Here is a 26406-nt window from a genome sequence, read left to right as displayed (position 1 = left end):
CATCTGTCCATAATCAGTACCCTGCCATCAAATTATGCATTTTGACTTCACTACCTATCTGAAATTCGGTTAAAACCGAAACTTAAAAACCAAAACCGAACTAGACGGTTTTCCAGTATTTTCCATCCACTTCGGTTTGCATATTCTTAGAACCGAATTGTTCATACACTGAAAAAAGCAAACCGAATGCACAGGCCTATTGATCCCACATATGCCGTGCCGTCTTTGGACTATGATTTTCATGCTGTCAAGGCTCAATTGTAATTCAGTTTTCTTTCGAATTTGAACCCAGGAAAATAACACCTTGAACTCCAATTGAACAGAGTAAGAATTACAAGCGCGAAGGTTATCCAGTCGTCAGAAAACAAAGAGTCTACTTCAGCAACGACTGAAAACTGAAGACGTTGCCTGAGCAAATTCTTCGTCGTGCTGGTTAGAAATTGCAGGATATTTATTACTGCCATCTGAAGGTCTGAACTGCATGTTGATCCGACAAGAACATCTCCATCTCATCTCGGCTGTCCCCATTGTTAGTTTGCTCGCAGTTTGGTACACCTGCCCGAGTTCTTCCTCTCCTACTTCCCGCATCTACCCGGAACAGCCGCAGCGGCAGCGGCGGCACAGCTCGCGCACGAAGCCGCGAACCCACGCGCACGGCACGGCACGGCATGGCCGCCGCGGCGCACAAGCCCCTGGGCGCGATCACCGCCGCCGACCTCGCCGCCGTGGCGCCCGGGTCGGACGCCGCCGCGCTCCACACAGCGCTCCGGTGCGCGCTCGACTCCCACGGCAGCGCCGGCGCCGGCGCCGTGTGGGGGGAGCTCTGCCGGTTCGTGCTCCGCCCGGACGTCCCCTTCGCCATCCACCGGATGGTGTACTACGGCTGCTTCGCCGAGTTCCCCTCCCCCACGCCGCCCGCCTGGACCCCCGATCCGTAAAGCTCAAATCTTTACGTCGAACCAACTCGCCTCAAGGATTGTTTTTCCATGTCCCTACTAATCTGCTGATTTTTGCAAAAAAAATTCAGCGAGGCGGCTTCCCTGACCAATGTCGGCCGCGTCCTGGAGGCACGGGGGAAGGAGCTAATCGGCGAGGCGTACAAGGATCCCATCACCAGCTTCCCTGACCTCCACAAGTTCTCCAACGAGAACCCAGAGGTGATAGAAGACTTCCACTTTTTCTTTGCTTGGCTGCTTATTACTGTTGTAGAGTGAGCTTACCGTCTCAGTTCGATCTGGGATTCTGTGTGTTCAAAGAACAGGTGTACTGGAAGACGGTGTTCGATGAGATGGGTGTTGAATTCAATGCGGAGCCATCATGCATCTTGAAAGAGAGTGGTGCGTATCCTGGTGGTGAGTGGTTACCGGACGCTGTGCTGAATGCCGCTGCGAATTGCCTGAGTGCTAAACCCGGGAGGAGCTCCGATGATGCTGCCATAGTGTGGAGGGATGAGGGGAAGGATTCTGAGCCTCTTAACTTTGTTACTCTTGAGGAATTGAGGAAGAAAGTTTGGTAACTATATTCTTCTCTAAAGAGTACTGCTAGTTTTGATCATAGGCATAGCTATTCTTTTGCTTCATTGTAAGCTGTCTCCATAACCAATTCTTCTTGCTTTGTCTAGAGCAGCCTAGTGGCGAATGCGCTTGATGCCCTGGACCTGCCAAAGGGATCTGCTATTGCCATTGACATGCCTATGAATGTGAATGCTGTCGTGATCTACCTTGCGATTGTGTTAGCAGGCTATGTGGTTGTGTCAATTGCAGATAGTTTTGCTGCGCCTGCAATATCAACAAGGTTAAAGATATCAGAAGCAAAGGCAATTTTTACTCAGGTAACTCGTAATCCAATTGCTGCTTCAGTCAATTGTCTGATATGTTGTTTCTGAAAAGAGTTTGTGCTTCAATTAAAGCAATGATCGGTCGATACTGAAAAGAGTTTGTGCTTCAATTAAAGCAATGATCGGTCGATACTGATAGTCTTTTTCTTGCTAGGATTACATCCTTCGTGATGACAAGGAACTGCCATTGTACAGGTGCGTTGTTTAAGTACAAAGGCTATGCATCAAGAGTCTAGATTATTATAATATATTTCTCACACCAAATTTTTGGTTGTACAGTAGAGTTGTGGAGGCTAAGGCCCCTATGGCAATTGTGATCCCTGTCAGGGGATCTTTGCCAATAAATGAACTGCGTGTTGACGACCTATCCTGGCAAGATTTCCTTGGAAGGGTTAATCATACCAAGTAAGTTATTTTCTTATCTTGTTTTGAAATTTTGGGGAAACCCCAAATTGGACAACAGTCTTTCCTGTGTTAACTGGACAGTCAACAATTTCTGGAGTGAATCATATTGAACTGTCTCTAACACAATCATCAAACTACAGAACAGTTTTATATTTTTTTACTGTGGCATGTTCATAGTGTGCTCCAGCGGGCCATGTCTGTCGCCTTCAACATGCTCTCTATGGTCTCAAACAGGCACCTTGTGCTTGGTTTGAGCATTTTACCTCAGTCATCATTGTTGTTGGATTCTCTGTTAGTGCTCATGACCCAGTCCTTTTTATTCACACTTCTTATCGAGGAAGGACGCTTCTTCTTCTTTATGTTGATGATATGCTCATTACTGGGGATGATCTTCAGGACATCACCTTCGTAAAGCAACACCTTAGTGAGTAGATCATGATGTTTGACCTAGGTCCACTCCGATACTTTTTGGGGATTGATGCCATCTCTACGCTTGATGGCTACTACCTGTGCCAACAAAAGTACATTCAGGATCTTCTAGACCGTTCCGGTCTCACTAATCATCGCCTTCTTAATCTTCAGCTTCGTGCTTCTAATGACAAGCCTCTTGAGGACCCCACTCGTATCGTCATCTTGTTGGGAGTCTTGTCTACCTTGGCATCACTCGTCCTGTCACGCTGTTCACATTCTCAATCAGTTTGTCTGTTCTCTCACTCAGCTCCACTACAACCATCTTCTTCGTGTTCTTCGCTATTTGTGAGGCATCTCACGCCGTCTATTCTTTTCTCTCTCTAGCTCACTAAAGCTTCAGGCATATTCTGATGCGACCGTGGAGATCACTTGGTTGAGGTGGCTGCTGGCTGATTTTGGAATTTCTGATCCGGGTCCTACTACTGTGATGCCGGATCCGGTGAAGCATGAGCTAACGAAGCACATTGGAATTAATGCTTCGTACATATGCTCTCAAGTGCAAGTGCGTGTTATCACTCTTCAGTATGTGCCCTTGGATTTGCAAACTAGGGCTCGTCATATGTTCTATCTTTCCAAACTCAGTGTTTGTGAATTTTGACCCACCATGAGTTTGAGGGGGGTGTTAGATCTATGTACCGGTGTGTATTTTCTCCCTTGTATAGGGATTTCTTTGCATATGTACACACACATACACTCTTGTATATTTGCCCCTTTGGGCTAAGGAATTGATGTGTGCTGACATCCAAATACTATATGGCATTCACTAATAGAAAAAAAAATGCAGGGCGGAAAATTATATTGCAGTTGAGCAACCTGCCCACACATTCAGCAATATCTTATTTTCGTCAGGGACAACAGGTGAGGTTATGTTTTGATAATTTAATGGTTCATCCATACAGTTATCAGTTATACAGCTATATACAGCAAACTGACTGCAGCAGATCTTTCTTATGATAATGAGTTGATCAAAAGGTGCTTTTTTAAAAAAAAAATAGTGTACAAAAATTTCTGACACTACTTCATATTCAGGGGAACCTAAGGCAATTCCTTGGACACATATAACCCCCCTAAAGGCAGCTGCCGATGGATGGTGTCACATGGATATTCGTAAAGGAGATGTTGTTGCATGGCCAACGAATCTTGGTTGGATGATGGGTCCCTGGCTTGTTTATGCCTCTTTACTGAATGGAGCTTCCATGGCTCTGTATAATGGCTCCCCAAATAGTTCAGGCTTTGCAAAGTTTGTACAGGTACAGATGACAACTCAATTCACAAAGTGTATCATAAAATGTGGACCAGTTCACGATTGTGTACAGATACAGTATGCTTGGAAAATCAGAGTTATCCCAAATATCAACGCTAAACAGTTAAATCATAACCTGAATGCGCAAAAGTTTCCTATGCGCGGTTTGCTATTCCAGTAAAGCTCTTTTGTGTATTCGCCATGAACCTCGATGGTTTGGCATGCTTCATTCATATGCTTGTAGATCCTTAGGAAAAAGGAATGGCGTGGACATGGAATTGTCCTATTTCTTCTGTTTCTACGAATATATGGTGAAAAAGTGAGTTACTTAGTAAGTATATAAATGGAGCATTACAAAGGAACTCACCTTTTAATCATATAACCTAAGGCTGGAAATAATTTTAAAAATTAGTCCACAATATTAGTGAATTTTCTATATTTTTGGGATTTTATTTGATGCCCTAACAATTGTTAGGAGTTATAGAAGTAGTCTTTCTGGAGAATTTTAGTTTAAATTCTACACAGGCGTTTTGGGTGAATCCAATTAAAATAGGTTGAACATGGATTATGGAACACGTAAAAAAAGTTCTATAATTTTTGGAGAAACATAAGACCGTTTTTTGGGTAAATCTAATTAAAATCGGGCTTTGTGTGAAATTAGTGCACAATACCTGTAGTTTTGTGTTACTAAGTACAATACTTGTAGTTTTGTGCTACAAATGGCACAATACTTGTAGTTTATGCAATTCACTCTAAAATTTTTATTTTGCTGCTATTCTATCTTCATTTCATTATAATCTCAATCTTACTTATCATTACATCAATTTCCAGGATGCTAAGGTGACAATGCTTGGAGTGGTACCCAGCATTGTTCGTACATGGAAAACAACAGATTGTACAGCTGGATTTGATTGGTCAACCATTAGGTATTTTTTGGATTGTGCAGCTCTCCGGACCTTTTCTGCCTTGACTGGCATATTATGTACATCTTGTACGGCATATGGTTTCTCACTGGTTGTGTTGTTCATGTATACAGATGCTTTAGCTCAACTGGGGAGGCATCCAGTGTGGATGACTATTTATGGCTGATGGGAAGAGCTTGCTATAAGCCAGTAATAGAGTACTGTGGAGGTACCGAAATCGGTGGCGCATTTGTTACTGGATCCTTGCTGCAACCTCAAGCGTTGTCTGCATTCAGTACACCTGCCATGGGTTGTAACTTGTTCATTCTTGACAGCAGTGGGAATCCCTTAGTAAGTATATCACGTAGTAGCATTTGTCCTACATGCAGCTTTTGTTTCATTATTTATACATGTCTTTTTTCTACCAAGTATATAGAGTAGCATGCACTACTTGGTATTCAACTGATACAGCAATTTCAAATAGCATACGCTCCATGTCAGCACTAACCTAACATTAGGTTCTACCGTGTCCATCTGCAGCTTGAAAATTCTGTCACAAATAATATCTAGATGCTTGTTTGCTCTAGTAACTTTCACAACTGGTACCTCATGAAAAAGAACTATCAGAATTGACGTTACTGCTAATTTTGAAACTGTGCAGCCACAAGATGCCGTGGGTATTGGTGAACTAGCACTTGATCCAACTCTATTTGGATCATCATCAACGCTGCTAAATGCTGATCATTACGACGTTTACTTCAAAGGAATGGCAGAAAGAAATGGCAAAGTATGTATGTCTGTTCTTGGCTCCTTGCTGATTTGAAGGTATAGATTTGAGACCCTAACCCCTGTAAAAAATGTAGGTTCTCCGTAGGCATGGAGATGAATTTGAGTGCACTTCAGATGGATATTATAGGGCTCATGGGCGTGCAGATGACACAATGAACCTTGGTGGCATTAAGGTATGCAATACAATGTGGTAATATGCAACTACATATTAAAATTTGGCTTTTCGCGGTCCATTCACTGGATTTTATGATCACTTTCAGGTTAGTTCCATCGAGATTGAGAGGATCTGCAACAGAGTAAATGATGCCATCCTTGAAACAGCAGCCATCGGGGTTCCACCTATAGGGGGTGGCCCTGAACAATTAACCATAGCTGTCGTCTTCGAAGACCACAACTCGCAAGCAGAAGACTTGAACCAGCTGAAATTAGCATTCAACTCGGCTCTGAAAAAGCTGAACCCTCTCTTCAAGGTGCGTCCATAGTTCCTGTGAATTTGTCACTAAGTAAATCGAGTTTATGTATGCCAAACCACGCAAAGATCACTAATAACTTCTTTTGCTCTCCTCTGTATGCAGGTTTCCTCCGTCGTTGTAGTCCCCTCGCTACCTAGAACCGCCTCTAATAAGGTCATGAGGAGGGTCCTGCGCAAGGAGTTCACCCAGGCAACACAGGCAAAACAGTCAAAGATCTAGATAGTTAGAAAGATTGTGCTGCATCTGTACCACATTACACAAAGTTATACAGCAAACTGCGCATATCATCGTACATAGGCCCTTCAAAATTCATTTGCTTACCTCAAAAAGGGAAATGAGCTGTATTTATATTCCGAGAAAAGAAATGACCTATGTTTCCTGCCATGTACAGCAAGGCTTTGTTCACTTTGATGTGAGATGACAGATGAGGTACTAATAAAACGTGAATGCTATCACTTGCCTGTATTTAACTCTGGAGAGTTCCTAAATTTCTGCTAGTTTTTTGTTCCAGTCATTGTACCATAGTACCATTTGTGCGCCTACTGAAGTAATTATTAATCAGTTGAGGAAAGAAGAAAGAGGCAGTCTTTTGGAAGTGCTCTACTGGTTCTTCACTTCCAGGAGATCCTGTGACCAGCGGCAGGTGAAGAATTCAATCCGAAGCAAGGAGAGGAGTTGTGCGGATGGAACGGTCGTCGCTTTCAAGTTCTTGTAGTCCGACCCGCCGCAGCCGGAGATGTTAGGTTGCCGGCAGTTGAAGGCTGTGACCAGGCTTTTGTGCCACCAATGAGCAGACGAAGGATGCCTGCCTTATACGCCGTTGTTGATGAAGAAGAAGGCTCTCGTTGATTTGAGAGACCACCTATATGATGTGTCCTTGGTCGTCATATGATCATATGATTTAGGTGCGACAATCCCATTCCTCGCTTTTGGGGAGCATTACCTACCTACCTTTTACTACCGATGGGATGCTAAGGGCATAAATAATTCTAGGTGTTTAAGAAAAGGGAGTATTAAGTATCTATATAAAAACTATAATTTTTAATACAAACAAAGACTACATATACTTAAATATGATTAACTATTTTGTTAATACTAATATAAACAGCGGTGCTTAGGTCATCTCTAGTAGATACTTAAAAATTCATCTCCTATAATACTATTACAGTATCCTCTTACACTATTACAGTACTCTTTATTTTTCTATCTCCAACAATTACCATATTTTCTACCTTCTACTACTCTTCTCCTCCCTCCGGACCCACAGTTAACTTCTATGAACAGTATTACGGTTGCTACAATGTTTCAACAAATTTAGAATACCAGATTCTCTCTCATCTCGGAAGTACTGTAGCAGTAGAAACCTCCGGTTGGAGATGACCTTAGTTACACATTATTTCGGGAGTACTGTAGCAGTAAAAACCTCCTGTTGGGGATGGCCTTAGTTACACACATTATCCTCCGTCTAAGCACATGTGCCAGTATAGTTGAGCCGTAAACACCTCCTCTAAACACTCCATTATACGTGATCTAATGGACCAATCATTCCATTCATTAAACCAAACAAGTGTGCTACGTCCGGAGCTCGAGTGAACCAAACAAGCCGAGGCAGAACCAGGCTTGCAACGGCAACGCCTCAGTAACCGCACCCGCATGGCCAGCCTTTGGCCCCTTCCCGGACTCAACTGCATATAAACGGGCGCATTTGACCGACGGGCGCCGACGCGTTCGCCAACCGCGTCACCGGCCCGCCGAACAACGTCGTCGTCGGAGGCGGCTACCGTACGCAAGCATGAGCTAGCTCCTTCGCGTTTGCACCCATGCTTGATGGCGTCTCGACCTCGTGCCATGCGTGCTCACGACCAAGTATCGATTGCGTCGTGTTCAATCTTTTGTTGCAGGATCTGAGGCGGCGGAGGGGGCGATGGGGAAGCTCGCGAGGCTGGTGGACGGCATCAAGGAGAAGCTGGCGGGGAGCGGCCGGAAGAAGACGAAGGCGGTGTGCTACGACAAGGTGGACAAGACGGAGAGCATGAGGGTGGAGATCAGGAGCCGCCGCGCGCGGCAGCTCATCGCCAAGAACCTCGCCGTCGCTGATTCCATCGCCGGGAGCAGCAGCCCCCGCGGCGACGGCGGCAACAAGAAGAAGAAGAAGAAGCGATTCTTCGCGTCCTGATCGACAAGATTGATGATTCGGTTCCCTTGCCGTCGATCATCTCGTCAACAATGCTGCTTATTCATCTGTGCAGCTAGATTGCGGAAACCATGCATACATGTGTGCACATGCATTCTCTGTATGCGATCGATTTTTTCCTGGGAATTTTATTTTGAAATAGTCGATTCCTGATTAAGCGTCTATATCAGAATGGATTATTCAAATGCTGCAGTTAGTAGAAGTGGATTTGGGTACTTATGAACTGTAAAGCGGTTGGTCTTCTTCTTTTTTCACAATAGAGACCCACACTCTCAGCAACAGAGGTCTGAGCGTTGAGGATCGAATCCGGATCGACTGCCTGGGCCTGGCTCAAGGAATGGTTGGTCGTCTTTTTAGGTGGAGGCTTTAGATGCACGTGCTCTGCACATGGAGACCACAAGCGTTGGTGATCTTAACTGATAGCAGCCATTTTCTCACAAAACATGTTGGCGCAAGAGCAGTCGTTCAGAAACAAGATAACATTTTGATCTTGGATGTCACTTTTTATAGGCAACTTTTGTCTCAAGTTTTTCCTGTTACAATAAAAGAATTCAATGACCTTGTTAAGCTGTACTTAGGATCCTTCACTGATCAATGCCTCAAAATATTTATAACGTTAGTATATTCACCAGGAGGTATGTCACTTGAAAAATCAGTTTCATCATCTTACATATACTTGAGTTGTATGGTTGAATTGCTGCAGATGTTTTATTACATGATTCAGCTTCGTGTGATTCAAAGTTTGGGGAACCGGATCTTGATCATTTTTATGTGATGCAACTTTTGAAGCACCTTCTTTATCAAAGATCTGATAGTTTTGTCGGAAGCTCCGATATGTCGGGTGTTAAAAAAAACCGAAACATTGGATTATTGGGTTGTTGTATTATTTAATTGGATATTCCGGTGCATTTGTTGGATCTTTTGAAGTATTTTTAGACCGAAAGTTCTGACCTGAGTGTCATAACATGCGGTCAGACATCTGTGGCACCACTCTTTTCTTTGGTTGGGATTCCATATTCCTAACTTTCCTAAAAACAATGGTTCTGTAGAAATTAATAAAGCTTAAAGGGTTAATTAATGATTTACCAAGAATTTGTGTTAATCAAGTGTTTCATGACTTGATTTCTTTTTTCCCTGCGTAGAGAATGATAAGACAAGCCTAATAAAGTTGGTTCCATCATTTTTGGATTTTTTTTCCTTAATTAATTATGGAATTTACAATTTACAGCACAAATAATTGAATAAATGAATTTTAGTACATTCTTCATGAGTGCATGTATTTCTAACATGTAGAATACATCAATACAAATACAACAAATTGGTTTCACATTTTTCTAAGCTATATTTAATTTCCTATGAATTTTACAATTCTAAGGCGATTTAATAATACAGCATAAATTCATTTTCAGCATTTCTATAGGTTTTTCGAAAACTAATACAACCTAAAACCTTTTTCTTACTCAGATCTGCTCAGCCCTATATATGACAGTGGGTCCTGGGCACATTGACCAAGCATATTTGCAAGTGTGTAGTAATTTCATTCTTCCTGTTGTGCAATTTTGAAATGCAGGAAAATTAATATAACTCAAGTTATATTGAAGCGTAGCATGATTTAATGGAAACCCAAGGGTTACAGTGCAATATATTTAAAACCAGAGGGTATAAATGTAAAAAAGGACAGTATATTGTATTTTTATGACGCAACTCAACAGAAATTCAGGGTATTAAAAATCACACAATTTTATCTTAAAGCTGAGGGCTTACATACAAATATTCCAATTGTGTAATAATTTCTTTCTGTCTGTTTGCAATTTTGAAATGCTAGAACATTAATATAATTGAAGTTATATTGAAGTGTAGCGTGATTTAATGGAAACCTGAGGGGTTTTATGCGTTAGTACACGTCACTATGCATTTTTTTATGAACTAAGGGTTGGAATGTATATTTACACGATGTAAATATAATACAGTGCAATACATTTGATATTAGAGGGTATAAATGTAAAAAGATAATACATTGTATTTTTATTATACAATTTAGCATAAATTTAGGGTGTTTCTGTAAAATTGCATTGGCCTCAGGCTGCTGGCCGAATGGGCCAAGCTAACATGATCTGAGACCCATTCGGCCGGGTGGGCGGAACCCGTGGCATATAAAACAAATTGGTGGGGGAGGGGGTTAGGGTTTCCACCCCATCCGCCCTATGCCCTGGGAGCCGCCGCCACTTAAGGGCAGGGTCACCAGCGTCTGGCCGTTGGCTGGCCGCACTTGGATGCCGGTAGTTGGTCGCTACATCACCGGGCTTGACCAGCTGCCGGGCAAAAGCAAATGTCGCCGCCTCTTTACCACCCTTGGGTAGGTCAGGTCAATGGCTGGGGAAGCCAAGGCCATCGCTGGCTGAACAAGGCGGACCGCCGCTGAAGGGAGGAGAGGAGCCGGGCGACTGGCCCAATGCGCTGTCGGAGGGCCGCTCGCTGGGGTGGGCAAGCAATGTCGACGACTTTGGGACTTCGGCGACAACCTTGTCAACTTGTTCTGTGGTAGCGGCCTTTGAGCCGCTCGCACGTACACTGTGTGTGGTGGCAGCCTTCGAGCCGCTGCATTGTAAGCTTGCGGTCGGGAGTTTAGCGGGCATGTGCGGCATGAGTAGGTCGTGGTGGCGGCCGGCGATGGTTGAGCTGCGGTGGGGAGGGGGTCAGTGTGTCTTCTAGAATAAATTGGACGGCTGTTTTTCTTCTCCGTGGAGAGATCCGACGGCTCATCTCTGCTATATTCACTCTCTCCTATCCGTTGGATCAAGTGAGATGAACGGTTCAAGTTTCTTGGATTCGCTACAGTGTAGAATTTTGGCGGGGATACTGTTCATGAGATGCCAAACCGAAATTTAAATAGTTGCATTATAGTAGTAGAGATAATCGTCACTTGACGAGTTGGCGTACCTTCCCAGTCCCAGGCGAAAACTCGGGCACGTACGCACTGCATCCGTGCGACATGCAACTATAACAAGGTGAACCGATCTTCTGCTACCTGTACGTGCACGCTTATTAGTTATATATAATGGCCGATACAATTGGTGCTAGCAATATCCGCGGTTATACTCGCACAAGGAAACAACCAATGTGGTGTTTGATTCATTTGTTGGTAACGTAAAAGGTAATGTAATCAAATCACAGAGAAAATGAGAAGGGAATGAGGGAAAACGATATTTGTTTGGTTCAAGCATGTAACGGTATCAGAAGACCTTACAAGATCTAGTCCACCTCAAGCCACACTGAAGTGCAAAATTGTTGTAAAAACGAAAAATTCATGAAAGCTTCAAAATTAACTCTTCCAGATGCAGAAAGAATTCATTAGAATGAGAAATCAATCACGAGTACAAGATCATCATATTCTAATTGTGTAATAATTTCTTTCTGTCTCTTACGGTAGAGACATGTGGCCGCCGAGCGCAGATGCACTCAAAGGGCTAGCGGAGGTTGGAGACGTCGCGATGGTCGATGGGTATCTTATCTGATTACGGAGGGGTAGGAGGGGTATCCGATTTGTACAGGCAATTATCTGATTACGTGGGAAGTGATTACAACCGATGCTTAAACAAACAAATTTTAACGTATCTTTTAACACTACATCCAATTACGTTACAAATACTCAAATGTCAAGTTTTTTACAGTGCTAACGATCAGTCGAATACAGTTTCATTGAGCTGACTCAGGTTCAGACCGTGACATCCTCTTAACGAAATCGTAGGAGGACGTCTTTTCCTTTATGCTTATTTAGCCAAGTCTCTTACGATATTAACGATCAGTCGAACATGATTTCACTTAACTGGTTCAAATTTAAGATGCGACATCCTCTCGATAAAGATACGTCCTCTCCTCGATACATATTTTTACAAACACTCGAACCAAATACTACCCGAGTCTATATGCATGCCGTGCTCATAATTGATATACAAACAACACATATTACTCCACATATGTTTATGTGAGATTTTTTTTTATTTGCGAACGTTTATGTGAGAGATTTAACCTTGTACTTCATCGTGAATCTCAAAATGTCGAATATTCCCACGATTATTATGCACAGCATTTGCTACGTGATATCTGATGCATAGTAGCCGATCCGCTGTGTTATAAACCGTCGAATACTGCTTTATCAATTCAGTCGCAGTTGTTGGCTCGAATGGGGAGTTGTCAGTTGTCACATGGATAAGCCCATACCTCAAAAGGCATTACGCAGGTCTTCGTGTTCCTGCACCGAACATGGAAAAGAAAGGAAAAGGTGCATCATCAAACTAATCAATATTTTGGTTATACATATTTGAATCAACGTTCAGGAACGATTCTGAGCCATAGCGTCATTAGCGGAATTTACAGGTTTAGCTTAGTGATTGGGCGGATATTTTCTTTTTTAATGTTAACAGTCAAACTTGGAGCGATTAGATAGACTTTTTCCAAAAGAAAAGGCTAAAGAAAAAGCTGAGTATGGCCTCATCCAGAGTACAGGCCCAGCCCAGATCGGCCCAGGCATGCTCGGCCCAGTAAAGGCCCAGACAGACCCACCACCTATCTCCCTGTCCGTCCCCGTCGTCCCCCGTCGCTCCCTATCCAATCTCCCTTCCCTCCCCCGCGGCGAGCGCGCCCGAGACATCCAATCTCGCCGCAGCCGCCGCCTCGCCGAAGGCGCCGGAGATGCAGGCGACGGCCGCAGCGGCCTTCCTCGCCCGCCCGCTCCCGCGGCTCTGCCGGTGCGCGCGCCAGCCTAAAACCCTCGGCTCGCCCCGCCTTCTTGTTCCTTCTGCTTTTCTTGCGGGATACTGATACGGTCTCGCGGGTTTTGTTGAATTCAGCGTCGGCGTCTGGGGCGCGTATGGGGCGGCGGCGCGTGGGGGTGCCGTGGCGCTCCCGCCGCGTCTGTGGACCCCGCGGTGCTCCATGAGCCTCTCCATCGGCGGTGGCGCCGGCGCCGGAGGAGACCGCGGGTTCAGCTACGGTTAGAGGCCTTGAACTCCTAGTGTTAACATCTTTGACGACTTCGCTGGTTTGAAATCGGACGGTACAGTAGGGTTGGTGGCTTTTGGGTTGCCGATGAATGGAGCAAGGTATAATGTGTGTGGGTCAGTGTGCTGGCTTCGTTTTGGGGCTAACTAATATTGTTCTCTGTTGATTGGCTGAGTATCACTGCAATGCATAATGCACAACGCGATCAGCTGATCATGATGGAGAATGAGGTCGCTAGGTGGTGCTGGATGTTGGAGAATTGATTCGGGAGGACCTCGTGATTTTGCCAAATTTTCCACTTAAAGCTTTGTAGTGGCAATCTTAGAAAGGGGTAAAATGCTTTTATGATGACAACTATCTTACTAGCGGGCACTAGTTTGGAAGGGCACTGATGCAAAATGTGGCTGATGGCTTGTAGTTGGTACCATGTCATTGTTATTAGATTGACCAAATCGAAGGAGGGCATGCTTGTAAGAGTGTATGTTTAGCCAAAATAGATCAATCAGGAGTAAGAAAATTGCTTTTTTCTAGTTTTAGATTAGTGAACCTAATTGATTCAGTTTGATTGCATTCCTCGCTAAGTTTACACAAATATTGTCACTTAATTAATCAAACACTTGAGGTTACTGCAAAATCTTGATAACTTTTTATGGTAGCACCGGTAATTTGTGAATCTTCCCTTTTTTAATATAGATTATTGAATCATTGTTTTGTACCAACATTAGCTGGCTGCTCCTTTCCTTGGACCTGAAAAACAGAAGGCAAATATACAGAAAAGACAACTTGCGTTCATTGAATTGTGACAGTGTATATAGGTTCAAATTTAGTTGTTTGCACAGTTATACTTCTCGCAACTCTCAGTTTCTATTTTGGTTTCTTATAATATAAAAGAGTTTTAGACTCCATTTTGTATGGTTTTGTTCGGTTATTTCTGGATAACAGTCGGCTAATACGAGGACATATGCACCTTTTCTTTTTTTTTGTTGGGGGGGGGGGGGGGGGGTCAACAGAGCATGTTCCAGTGTTCCCAAGATACCGTATGCGGGATCCATACAAGCTTCTTGGCGTTGATCGTGACGCATCTGAAGAAGAGATTCGGGGTGCAAGGAATTTTCTTATTCAACAGTATGCCGGGCATGAGCCAAGTGAAGAAGCTATTGAAGGTGCTTATGAGAAGATAATAATGAAGAGCTACCAGCAGCGGAAGAAGACAAAAATTAATCTGAAAACCAAGTTAAAGAAGCGAGTAGAGGAATCCCCTTCATGGGTCAAGGCACTGCTTGGTTACTTTGAGGTGCCATCAATGGAAATTATTTCCAGAAGATTGTTCTTCTTTGCTTTCATTGCTGGATGGAGCATAGCGACTTCTGCTGAGAATGGACCCGCGTTTCAGGTATATGCTTTGGTTCATCATGACCTTCTAAGGTCTGTCTTTTCTTTTTTGATGACATGTTTAAACTCCATGGCTTGTGAGGAAGCTGGCATTTGTAGCTTGTTCATTTCACAGTACCTGCTAGTTAATTTGTCACTGAGCACCATAGTGTTAAATCACAGTTGCTACCATGTACATATGTTTGTCCATGTTCTTGTCTAACACCTAGACAGTATAGTAGCCTGAAGATTTTTATCACTTCCATTTAATGATTGATATTCTTCAACAGTGTTGACATCTATTATCTAGTATACTATGACAATACAATACCTGATAAATCCTGGATAGGTAGACCTGAAATACTTGCCATCTTGGGCATCACTAAACTGACAAATGATTTGCTTGCGCAGCTCGCAATATCGCTCTTCTCGTGCATATATTTCCTCAATGACAAGATGAAGAACCTCCTCAGGGCATCAACCACTGGGTAGTGACAGTTTCTTACAATAACGCCTTGGCTTGTCATTAACAGCATGTTTACTCACTCTTTTGTTCTTCCAGGTTTGGAGTACTTGTTGGTGGCTGGATTATCGGATCTCTACTGGTCCCACTGATCCCAACATTTATCATCCCACCTACATGGTCCCTTGAGCTCCTCACCTCGCTCGTTGCTTACGTTTTCTTGTTCCTGGGAAGCACTTTCTTCAAATGAAACTCTTTCGGTCTTGTAACCAGAAACTGTAGAATCGTTTGGAAAAGTTTTGTGATGACTGACATCTCCATGTCTGAGTTTCAGAAGAATTTTGCATGTACTGACATCACCCTTGAGCATGAAATCTCGGCGTTTCTCAGTTCATTCACTATGTTTACTCAATGGTGACGGTGCAGAGACAAAGGTGACATTCCTACCAGCAGTCTATTTTGTACTTTGCTTCAGCTTCTTGTATGTTTGTTCCTCTTCTGCAAGCATTGAGGCGAGGTTTGGTTATGTCGAATTGGTGCCACTTTAAACTGTCTGTGTATGGCATTTGCAATCCTTGTACCAATTAGCCGTGCTCATTGTGTTTCTATTTTGCTAAACTGTTGGTATTCCGCTGCTTCTCTTCTGGGAACCAGCCCGTGGAGCCAAGCCATATTTTCAGGTGAGACGAAAAGCTCACGAGATGTTACATAATTCTTTTTGGACTGGGCTAAATTCTAGTAAAATATTGTCTACATAATCTTCACCTTTTCCACTTCTAGTTATTAGGCATTCACGGGGCGAGGAGGAGAGCAGCTCAGAGAAGCGAGACAGGGAGCAAGACGCACCCAAATATATAAAAGCAATTATATTAAATATGTAGGCAAATTAGATTAGATTGTGAAAGCCGTTGATCGGGTGCTGGTCGGCCGGCGAAGCGTCCTGGGGATGTCACTGGTCTGCATTTTCCTCGGATTCTCTTCCTGTTCACCGTCCAACAATTATCCGGCGGTATGAGGGGTCGCGTAGATGAAGAGGAGGGAGACCTGGAAGTCAAGACACCATCAACGGGCGATTTCGTCCAGATGGCGTCATTGGCTGTGGCTTCTCGATGGAAGATTTGCTTGAAGCGGAAGATCAACTTCAACGTGCGGTAACCGGCTCCGAGACGAGGTGCAAAGGCAAGGCGGATGCTTTCGAGTCACTGGCGTCAAAAATTATTGATGCCATGGTGACCAACCCGGCCAAAGCCGTGGCAAGGCCCACTGCCAAAGCCGAGGACGACAGTTTCACCCAGGATCTGCGTGACCAGTCCAGTAACCATCGCCGTGGGTGGAATTTGTGGTCGGACCGACGGGCACACCCCAAGAGATCTCCAAAGTTGACGACACTTGCGACAATTCTTGCGGCTGATTGCTCTAAGGCTCCTGGTAGGTCGCCTGATGGCTCCGGGAATGGGTCCTCTGTGACTGCTATTCAGGGTCTATATCAGGCGCCGAAGGTGAAGGTTTCCATGCCTGCTCGCAACCCGAAAGGAAGCCCCAATCTGGGAGTTTTGGATTTGGAAAGTCATAGCAGGCCAAGAAGGAAAGATTGGATTGATGTCTGTGAGTGATTTTGGAAGTTACAACAATCATGGGCTGGCTTGCCTTCTGAAAGAGATGGGCTATGGTGCCAAATCATCCAAAGATAACCCTATTCGGCTACGAAAAACCTACGCACAGTCGCTCAAGGCTGGACATTCTGGCTCCAACGATGTCAGGACAGGTCCACGGGCGGGCAGCAACGCCGGCTTTGGCCATGTCGGGCCGGGCGGTGCTCAACCTGGGGGCGCCAGTGACAAGCCAAGAGAAGGCAGTAGCTCGCTGGGCAATCGGAGCATTGGGTATTCGAGAGACCAACTCCCATGGCGACTCAACAAGGTCACCAATCTTCTCCTCGTTCAGCGATGCCGGCTCCCGCTGGGGACTCGATGGGCAGTCTAGTCCAGGAGCCTTCCACGCCGGCGCTTTCTCCTTTGGTACAATTGAAGCTAGGCGGCAGCTAGCGGGTGGGAGCAGAACCATTGGCCAGGTTGGTGGGCACGGCCGTGGCCAAAACAAAAGCTCGGATCGCCCCCACATCATCGTTTAAGAAGGGGCCTCTGCAAACATCGGAAGCCTCTGATCAGAAGCCCAAGGTGTCAAAAACTCCATATTGCTTCCGCTGAAAAACGAAAGGCCATACTCAAGATGAATGCACGGCGGTGCTTTACTGCGACATATGTGACAAGAAAGATCATAAGAATTCAAGGTGCCTTATACTAAAGTTCCGCAAACCAAATGCTTCAACTATTTGGTTTGGCGCGAGTAAACTGGGGTTATTGAAGCTTCCCACCATCGGTTCAAAAGGTGTAGCTTCTGGTCCTTCTCCGAAGGCGTTGATAAAAAAAAAATTGGGGGGGTGGGGGGGGAGGTGTCTATCCTGAGGTTGTATAAAATGAGTTACAATGTCTCACTCGTCTAGACTAGAATCGGGAGGCAACCGTGCAGGAAGGAGACTTTCTTGTGGCCTTCCCATCTATGGAGGAGCTTCACAAGATGGTCGATATCAAATTCCGGCTAAAAGCACATGGTGTCACTTTAGCAATCAGTGAATGGGTACAGTTAGAGGACCCCAAACTGTCGTTTCAACTAGAGAAGGTGTGGGTTCAAGTCACCGGGATTCCGTCTGTACTTCGTCACTATCTAGGAATTTGGGTAGTCAGTACAATCCTCAGAGCCCCACAAGAAGTTGACATGCAGTGTCTGCGGAAACATGGTATAGTGCATCTCCAAGTTGCGATGATGGATGCAAATCTGCTCCTGTTCAGGTCTGATGTCATTTACAGTATCAATGGTTATTATATCACTTTCTCACATAAACCATCGGATTTCTAGGTGTATGTTGGTCCGCTCGTTCCGCAGGACGGGGATACGGATTTCGATGATGACGATCTCCTGGAAGAGGAAGAAAATCAGGAACAGTCGAATAAACTGAGCAAGAAACTAAAAAGCTTCCCCTAACAACAATACAAAGCATTCAACAAAATCTTCAGACTCCATGCAGGTTGACTCGAAGACCGCAGCATGGAGCTTCGCTACCAATGTGCCATCCGCCAACGTCACTCGGGGCGGTCCGCAACTCCTTGCCGTCACGCCTTTCAACCCAAGGTCGAATAGGTGGACACAGGAGCCAAGCCACTATGAGAAACACACCTCGTCCGTGGGCTGGGCGGAGTCCTAGTGCTGTTCGGGCGACAATTCCCCTACGACGTAAAAGAGCGATGCAACAGCTAGGGAGTGCCTGTTTTAGGTGGCGCTCTAATCTTTGTATTGATGTTCCACTATAATAATCGGCTCATTGAAGACATGTTCTCTTTTATTTTAGCTATGTTCCTGTTTTCTTTGTTCCTTTTGTTTGGTTGTGTGCATTCTTATACAAAAGCTGAGGGTAAATTCTTTTACGTTGTATCATTTTGATGTGACTGAGAGTTAGGGTATGTTTGGTTCCTTTGCGAACAACCGTGACTTAGCAAGGTTAGAGGACAAGCAAGCATGCTTGGTTACTTTGATTGGTCTGAATTTAGGCAAGGTGGGTAAGGATTTTCTTACTTTGGAGAGAGAATTGGCTCTTTTCTAACCACGTTTGTTTTGTTTAACCTTGCCAAGCAAAACTAGTGGACAAAGAAATCAAACATACCCTTAATAAAGCTTCCCTTCTAAAAAAATGTACAGCAACTGCCGGCAGAGTTGCGTCAATGAGTCGTGCGGCAATATGTTCCTGGTCACCATGGCTTTCCACGATCACACTAGAGGATGGACTTCTCCGCGCCGGCACGGCGTAGAACGGAAGATGTCAGCGACCGTGTCTTTTTGCTTGGCTTTTGTAACTTTGGGGCCTCCTGCTCCGCTAATGACCGTGGGTTGAAGGCAAACCACTTTTATTGGCTGAATCGCATGCGCAAGACAACCATGACCGTGGGTTGAAGGCGAACCACTTTTATTGGCTGAATCGCATGCGCAAGACAATCATGACCGTGGGTTGAAGGCGAACCACTTTTATTGGCTGAATCGCATGCGCAAGACAACCATGTACGTATTTATTTTTTGAAACGAAGAGAGCTGTCAATTATATTAATAAGGAAAAAATCTCGATAGTTGTTTTGAGCTAGTTTAGCTAGATAATTTGTTCGTGGTGTTGTGGTTTTGAGCTCAGTTTTGCTTAAAAACCAAGCCTGGTGTGACAATCTACATGTTTTATGACTTGAAGGATGGCAGCTTGGAGACTTTCGAGACGTTTCAGAGTGCATCGGCTGGTCAAAATCCGTTTTGGATTGTTCCGATTGCTTCTTAGTGCAAGTGCTCCTTATTTCCTTAATTACTATTTAGATAAAACAGTGAAAAAAATGTTTGTTCATGCTGGATTCTGCTGGACAAAGCACTGGTCAAGATTGTGTCGTAGTAGTAGAACAGTTTTTGGGTTATGCTTCCACTACGCCATTGATCTTTCCTACGCACTATATCTCTTCTTTATTTTCCCTCCCTTTTCCATGGTTTACTATTCTGTATTCAATTATGTGTTCTCTATTTGCATTATTTTTCCAGAAGAAAGCAGCGATTGATTGGCTGAGTTCAAAAGCAAGACATCAAAAGAAACTGGGGGCAGCTGGAACCTAACATGCAACAGATCGAACTAGTAGAAACTCTTCTTGTTCCTGCGTTGCACTTTCCCTTGCGATCTTGTAATTGTGTTATGGACTCATGTTGACTCTTTTGTACCAGAAGTTCTATCCTTACTCTTGGTTTTCCTGATTGGGTGCCATTTAATTTTTTTAGAGAATACAAGCAGAACATACACAACCGACCCACGCTCCACTTACACCACACGTACGCGAACACGCAGGCGCTTCGCTTACGTACGTTAGGGACAGATTGTAAAAGTACTCGAGACTGGTGATGTATTGGGCCCGTGCTACACGATCATTGGCCGAGGTCTTTTCTTCTGTTCTTTCGAAAATACAGCCCAAATGTCCTGTTTATTTGTACCAATTTAATTTTTTTTTCATCCAGTTTTCTTGGGAGTCCTAAATGCCTCGTCGGCTTGATTAAGCTGATGAACTTGCTCTATGGTCTCAAGTATTACTTCGCTTTTATTAGTGGGAAAAAAGGGGATGACTTAGTCTTAGAGCCGTTGTTCGTCTCTAATCTCTATTTGCTCTTAAGACTGAACCGAGTTTTTTATACTGAAAGCACTAGGTCGCTTCTAAGCGCAGAACCGTGAGGCAAGCGTTGCTTCATCGACATTGGTTGAGGGACATCTCCGGCCCCCTGAGCCTTCCAGCGCTGGTGTAGTACACTCGGATTTGGTCTGAAATAGAGAATGTCAGCCTTTCCGAAAACCTTGATCAATTGCTTTGGAAATGGTCGAACAGTGGTCAGTACTCGGCCAAATCGGCATATCTGGTATTGTTCAATGGTGCCCTCCACTTCGCAGGAGCCAACCTCATCTGGAAGTCTTGGGCTCCCCGAAAGGTGAAGTTCTTCTCATGGCTTGCGTTGCACGATCGGCTATGGACGGCTGCTCGACGTCAAAGTCATGGTCTCCAATCCGATGATCTCTGCGCCCATTGCTCCCAACAAACCGAATCAGTCGGCCACATGCTACTTCATTGCACCTATGCTCGGGAAGTGTAGTGGGGAGTCCTTGGGATTCAAATCCCCTCGTCAGATCTTCCTCTCATCGACTGGTGGACTGATCTCCGGAGTCAGGCATCGACGGCGTTGCGCAAGGGCCTCGACACTCTAGTTCTACTCTCCTGCCGGAGGATTTGGCTCTCTGAAAATGCTATCACCTTCAACAACTACCGAGTACCTGCTGCACAGCTAGTGACCACAATTACGGAGGATGCTACAACCTGGAGACAGGCAGGAGCGAAGAACTTAACACCGATCTTGTAACGGTTGAGGCATCTTAGGACAATCCTCTGACCTTCAACCGATCTTCTGCGTTGCTTCTATGCTTGTAATCGCTTCTATCTTCCCTAAGCTCTCCTAGCCGTGATCCTGCAGGATCGTTGTTGGCTTCTTGTAACAAAAAAAAGAGGAAGTGAAAAAAAAAGTCTGAAAAAGAGGAAGTGAAAAGATTGTTTGTTCTTTCCGGTTGCTGGTGCAGAATGCACTCGTCAAAGTTGTGTCATAGCATTAGAACAGGTTTGTTTTTGTTATGCTATCACTACTCTGCTGATCCTGTCGATGCATATTATCGCTTCTTTCCCTCTATTTTACATGGTCTACAAGTCTACATCTGATCACGTCTTTGCTATCTGCACAATTTTATTCGGACGAAAGCAGGGCTTCATAAATTCATTCACTAACCGAGTCACAAGTTCGACATGAAAAGAATTCGGGGGCCGATGGAACCAAACATAAATACCAAGATTCAAATTATTACTGCAGAAATTTTGCTCTCTGTACTTACGCCATCTCTAACAGCTACTTTAAATTTTTATCTAAAAAATACTATTACAACATCCCCTATCACTATTACAGCATCCTTTATTTTTTCATTTCTAGCAGCTATCCTATTTACTATCTTCTACTACTTTTTTTTCTCTCTCCGGTCCCGCTGTCAACCTCTGTAAACAGTACTGCTACAGTATTTTCCATCTCCGTATCGCTGGCAGCCGTAAGAACAGTACTGCTGCAGTGTAACACTACAGTACTGCTACAGTGTAACACTACAGTACCCGGCAAAAGTACAGTCAGTTTCTCTCGTAACACTGTAGCGGTACTGTGCGACACTGTAGCCCCAATGTGTTAGCTGCTGGAGCCTGATTTTCAGTACTGCAGTACTTTAGGGGTACTGTAGCACGGGGAGGTACTGTAGCACGGAATAACTCCTCTGCTGGATTTGCCCTTAGCTAGCTGGTCCAGGATTACCTGATTATAAATTGAGCTACTACGCATCCCATGCTCAGATAGTTACTCTAGACTCACAAGGGCCAACTCCCTTATCACTTTGCACATCTTTGGTTTTATGTTTATTTTTTCTGATTATAGCTTCACTGAACGTTCATATATACGTTACATACGTATATCCATCGTACTTGCTTATGTACTTATGCTCCAGAGTAGATTTTTGTAAAATACAGGCTCATAAAATAGTTTTAAGTGGTTTTGTTTTTAGATACTGGAAGTACAATTTTTGGTTATAAACTTACTTTTTTCGAAAATAGGGCAAGAGCTCTACCCTTGGTTAAAGAAGAAGAAAATAGTTTTTACAACATGAAACGAAACCGACGAACCGCATTAGCGGCAGGAAGAAGAAGGAAAGAGAAACTAAAAAAGGAAGGAAAGACACCGGCATTGTCGCTCCAACACCAATACAAACACTGAAGACTAGCTAGAGATGATCCAGGCCTCTGCACCTAAGTTGTTTTGTTAAAAAGTAAAATGATAGTTTTAAGTGGGCAGGTCGACCCCTTTGTAGCGCAAATAAAAGATCATCCATTATGTCTTACAAGAATAGTCGTTTCTACTAATCTCATTGAGCTTAACTGAACCGATAGCTTTTACTGAAAACACTGGCCCATTCTTTTGTCCCAAAAGTATGAACTGTTCGTCGCAGGTACAGACAGACGTACAGGAGTAGATAGTACTACTACTCGTACTAGTACAATATGTCTGCAACGACTTGTCTTATCGAAACAATGGCTGCAGCTTTCGCAGATGGAATAATTGTAGTGACGGCATGTACTGCTGCAGAAGAATACACTTCGGGCTTTATCATGTGAAGCAACAGTTATCCCATTCTCCGGATGAAACAACCATCGAATCTGCTCTGTCGTGCATTGCATCCGTGTTGGTTCGTGTCAAGATCACGCTCTGTAGCCTGACGTGGCCGTCGTGCGGGAGGTGAACGACGTATAGATTTGGCAATGAGCAAAGTAAGAATTGTAAATTATGTCTGGATTGGCGGCACTCCGATGATTTAGGCTGACTTCACAATGATCATGGCTCACTTGGTGCTTGTTTGGTTTATGGCCAAACAATGTAAAATTGTTTAGGTTCGATTAGCCTGTCATGGCGCTCACTGGGAAAGCATAGAGTGATGACAATGTCGAGTCCAATGAAATAGCTCACCAACAGGCCTTGGTTGGTGCACAAGTGTATGGGTTCGGGCATTATCTAGCAAGTAGGTATAATTTAGTTCTGTTTGATTGAGCTCTAGTTTTTAGTTTCTATTAGATTTTAAAATTATAGGTTAAAATAAAAGTAATTTAAATCTTTATTTTTATTTTAAAATAAAAATAAGATAGCTAACACAAATACTCTTAATATATTTGTAGCTCTAGCTCTACGAATTATTAGAATTAGAAATATCTAATTTTAAAATATTTTAAAGCTCAAGCTCTAAGCTCTGCTAAAGAGAAAGATAAAGTGACAAGTCATTGAACGTGTCTCCTCTCCTCTACTGGCACCGAAGCATGCATGGAGCTGCGCTCGAAACCACCGACTTGTACGCTTGTCACCGCACCGATGTGACCATGTCTTTCGCCGGCCGGAACATGAAACCAACGAACAGCGTTACCTAGCGCGTTGCGGCTGCGCTGGCCGGAGGAAAGCCGCTGACCACGAGAGCACAGAAAAACCGCGATCCCCCGGGAATTTGACAGTGCTTTTTGCGCATTTTGGACCAACCAGTCAGACCTATGGCAGTCTGGATTACTGGTCATCGGTTGGGATGCTTTGCAGCTGACACATCTAGACCAACCGGTGGTCAGACCTTTGGCTTCACAAATGCATTTTCATTTTCATCTTTTGGTTGAAAATTTTGGTTTGATGACCCAAAATGAAAACGAAATCTTACCACCAAAGGTTGTTGATGGTTCCACTCAACAATAGTTTATTGTAAGCTACAAGTTAATGGCTAAAGCTTCTAATAACATCGCTGACCTTAGTTTATGGATCTGCCCTTGATCCTCGGTGAACATCGCTTGTTGAGCTTCTTCCTCCTCGACCTGCAAGGCAAATCATGGGTCAAGCTACGAGCGCTTGATGATGATCTCCTAAGGCAATACAGATGTGGCTTGTCTAGCGACAATTGCACCTCGAGCTCCTGCGTCCTCTTATTCGACCTTAAGAGCCGAGTGAGTTTGTTATACCGCGTCTAGGGGCAAATAGTGGCCCATACATTACTACGATATCATGGAGTACTGGCTGAACTGTAAAAAGAGGCAGAAAATTCTACGATATCTTTCATTAAAAGACCTCTATAAAATCCTGATTTACGTCGTTCTTTACTGATTCAACGGCTGTCATATGTAATTGAGAGTAAGGAGGGAACACGTGAAATATATAAAAGGGGATCTTTATATGAGATCAGATTTTATAGCATTTCCTTACCAAAAAGAGGAACTTCTTTGATGTCGCAGCCATCCACAGGAGCTTATTCCTCTTTTGGGTCCAACTCCAACTCCAACTTGTGACTGCTAACAAAGTTGTATCACGGCGTCGTATTTGCTCGAGTCTCGCAGCGATCTGTTCTTGTACGCCATCGTCTTCCATAACTTTTGCTTCGATCGGACAGGAAAGATCGCATCTACAGAGAATGTATAACATATTGTGCCATGGTTAGAGATCTATTGGCTACTTCGAAACTCCACATCCCTCAATCCGTCGGTCGTCCTGCCGCAGCCGGCGGACGTGGTGTCGTATCTCCGGGGAAAACCGCTGAGGAGACCGGGGCACTAGTTCTCTCTGGGACAGCGTCGTAAGAGACGTGCTTCATCACACGATGACTCCGTACGTCGTCAATCTGTGAGATTTCCCTGACCTCTACTTATATCTACCATGGTTCATGAACTAGTTCCTGTGCATGAGCTACAACGATGATTATTATCTCTGAGTGATTTATTTTGGCAATTTGCTTGTGTCAGTAGCTCTTCTTCTAGTTCAGTGCTACAACTTTCGCGTTTTCCGTTCTCAGTTGTATGTTCATGCAAAGTTCAGTTCAGATCATTGGTAAATCTTGTTGTCTAGCTCTAAGCTCTCCTAGTATTAGCTGAATTTTGAGGCATGGCTTACAAAGTTTGACTTGGCCTAATAGCACTCCTCTAGTGTGATCAGTGGTATGTGCATATACCTGACGGCAAGCAGCTGTGTTAAGCCAGTGCTTTTCCTTGACTTGGTAGAGAGTTTCAGTGTTAAAGTAATTTCTGCATAGTATTAATCTGAGTTTTAATGCTACCAATCTTGAGTATGATGCAAGGTCTGTTCAGTTTTGTTTAAGAGCTCAAGGCTTTGTTGTTCGGTACCTGTTGACGTCAGTACGTATATTGTGAATCATTCTTAATGTCGGTGGTAATGTCAAGTTCTGATAGAGCTTCACTTCGAGCTTATGCATGGAGTTATAGCTTTCCTTGTTTATCAGTTATCTCTGAATTTTTAACTGAACAGATTGAGAGCTGTCCTAGTATCTTGTGTTAGTGAGTCTTCATCTTTCTTGCTCCTTTGTTTGGAGTTAACATGTACACACTGTGATTAGCATAAACAAGTACCTTTTCTGACAAAGTATGCTTGTGTGTGCATTATGCCATAGCAGAGTATGGTTTAAAATAATTTGCAGCGCATTTCTATGCCTAATGCCACTATAATTACAACACATACTACCCAGATCGAAATTACTGCTACAGAAACGTTTGCCGGTACGCATCCATGTTCTAATAGTTACTTAAGACTTACAAGGCCCAACACCCTTATCACTTTCGACCTCTTTGTTTTATGAATTTTTTTCTTTGTTCTTTGGTGTAAGCTTCATCGAACGTTCTCATATGTACGTTTGTCCATCGTGCTTGCTTATGCTCCTGATAGTAGTTTTTGAAAAATACGATCCCCATGAGATTTTTCGGAGCCTTGGTCCCCATGAGATTGTTTTAAGTTTTACGTGGTTTTGCTTAAAAAAAGGACAGAATTAAGTGGGCATGTCGATCCCTTTCACCCTTTGTAGCGCAAATGAAAGGCTATCAGTTAGTCTTAAAAGAATAGCCGTTCTACTGTGTCTACAAAGGGTTTGTACTGAACACACAGGCCCATTCTTTGTCTGAAGAATATGAATTATGAAGTGTTCTTGTCTGCGGGGAACAGACCTGCCCGAATGCAGCGACTTGTCTTGTTGAGACTGTGGCTGCAGCTTTCGCAGCTGGAATAACTGTAAGTGACGGCATCGCTGGCTACTAGG

The 26406-nt window shown here is 44.0% G+C and overlaps 3 protein-coding genes across 3 annotated transcripts; all 3 read left to right on the top strand.

The window, feature by feature from the left end:
* Positions 1-475: 475 nt before the first annotated feature.
* On the top strand, positions 476-6585 carry LOC133902013 (probable acyl-activating enzyme 17, peroxisomal). The gene is made up of 14 exons (XM_062343583.1): positions 476-934; positions 1028-1157; positions 1262-1512; positions 1627-1831; positions 1992-2032; positions 2117-2242; positions 3498-3571; positions 3743-3963; positions 4788-4882; positions 4993-5209; positions 5520-5645; positions 5722-5820; positions 5908-6117; positions 6223-6585. The coding sequence occupies exons 1-14, from the start codon at positions 669-671 to the stop codon at positions 6337-6339; spliced, it is 2178 nt and encodes a 725-aa protein (XP_062199567.1). The 5' UTR covers positions 476-668; the 3' UTR covers positions 6340-6585.
* A 1142-nt stretch (positions 6586-7727) lies between these two features.
* Positions 7728-8734, top strand: LOC133902216 (uncharacterized). The gene is made up of 2 exons (XM_062343817.1): positions 7728-7902; positions 8022-8734. Exon 2 carries the CDS (start codon positions 8045-8047, stop codon positions 8294-8296), a length of 252 nt encoding a protein of 83 aa, XP_062199801.1. The 5' UTR covers positions 7728-7902; positions 8022-8044; the 3' UTR covers positions 8297-8734.
* Positions 8735-12903: 4169 nt separating this feature from the next.
* On the top strand, positions 12904-15543 carry LOC133902103 (protein CHAPERONE-LIKE PROTEIN OF POR1, chloroplastic-like). The gene is made up of 5 exons (XM_062343686.1): positions 12904-13062; positions 13165-13307; positions 14326-14708; positions 15098-15174; positions 15249-15543. Exons 1-5 carry the CDS (start codon positions 13007-13009, stop codon positions 15397-15399), a joined length of 810 nt encoding a protein of 269 aa, XP_062199670.1. The 5' UTR covers positions 12904-13006; the 3' UTR covers positions 15400-15543.
* Positions 15544-26406: the final 10863 nt, after the last annotated feature.

The sequence above is a fragment of the Phragmites australis genome, chromosome 20 (assembly GCF_958298935.1).
Source record: "Phragmites australis chromosome 20, lpPhrAust1.1, whole genome shotgun sequence".
Classification (NCBI taxonomy): Eukaryota; Viridiplantae; Streptophyta; class Magnoliopsida; order Poales; family Poaceae; genus Phragmites; species Phragmites australis.
Note: the sequence above shows the minus strand (reverse complement) of the source record. Positions and strands in the feature narration are given on the sequence as shown.

Bases quoted from the DNA above. Each gene is read 5' to 3' on its own strand.
- LOC133902013 (XM_062343583.1), top strand. From the start codon at position 669: ATGGCCGCCGCGGCGCACAAGCCCCTGGGCGCGATCACCGCCGCCGAC. The intron at 1,832-1,991 runs GTAACTCGTAAT...TTTTCTTGCTAG, and splicing joins CAAAGGCAATTTTTACTCAG to GATTACATCCTTCGTGATGA. The intron at 2,033-2,116 runs GTGCGTTGTTTA...TTGGTTGTACAG, and splicing joins AAGGAACTGCCATTGTACAG to TAGAGTTGTGGAGGCTAAGG.
- LOC133902216 (XM_062343817.1), top strand. From the start codon at position 8,045: ATGGGGAAGCTCGCGAGGCTGGTGGACGGCATCAAGGAGAAGCTGGCG.
- LOC133902103 (XM_062343686.1), top strand. From the start codon at position 13,007: ATGCAGGCGACGGCCGCAGCGGCCTTCCTCGCCCGCCCGCTCCCGCGG. The intron at 13,308-14,325 runs GTTAGAGGCCTT...GGGGGTCAACAG, and splicing joins AGACCGCGGGTTCAGCTACG to AGCATGTTCCAGTGTTCCCA. The intron at 15,175-15,248 runs GTAGTGACAGTT...TTGTTCTTCCAG, and splicing joins CTCAGGGCATCAACCACTGG to GTTTGGAGTACTTGTTGGTG.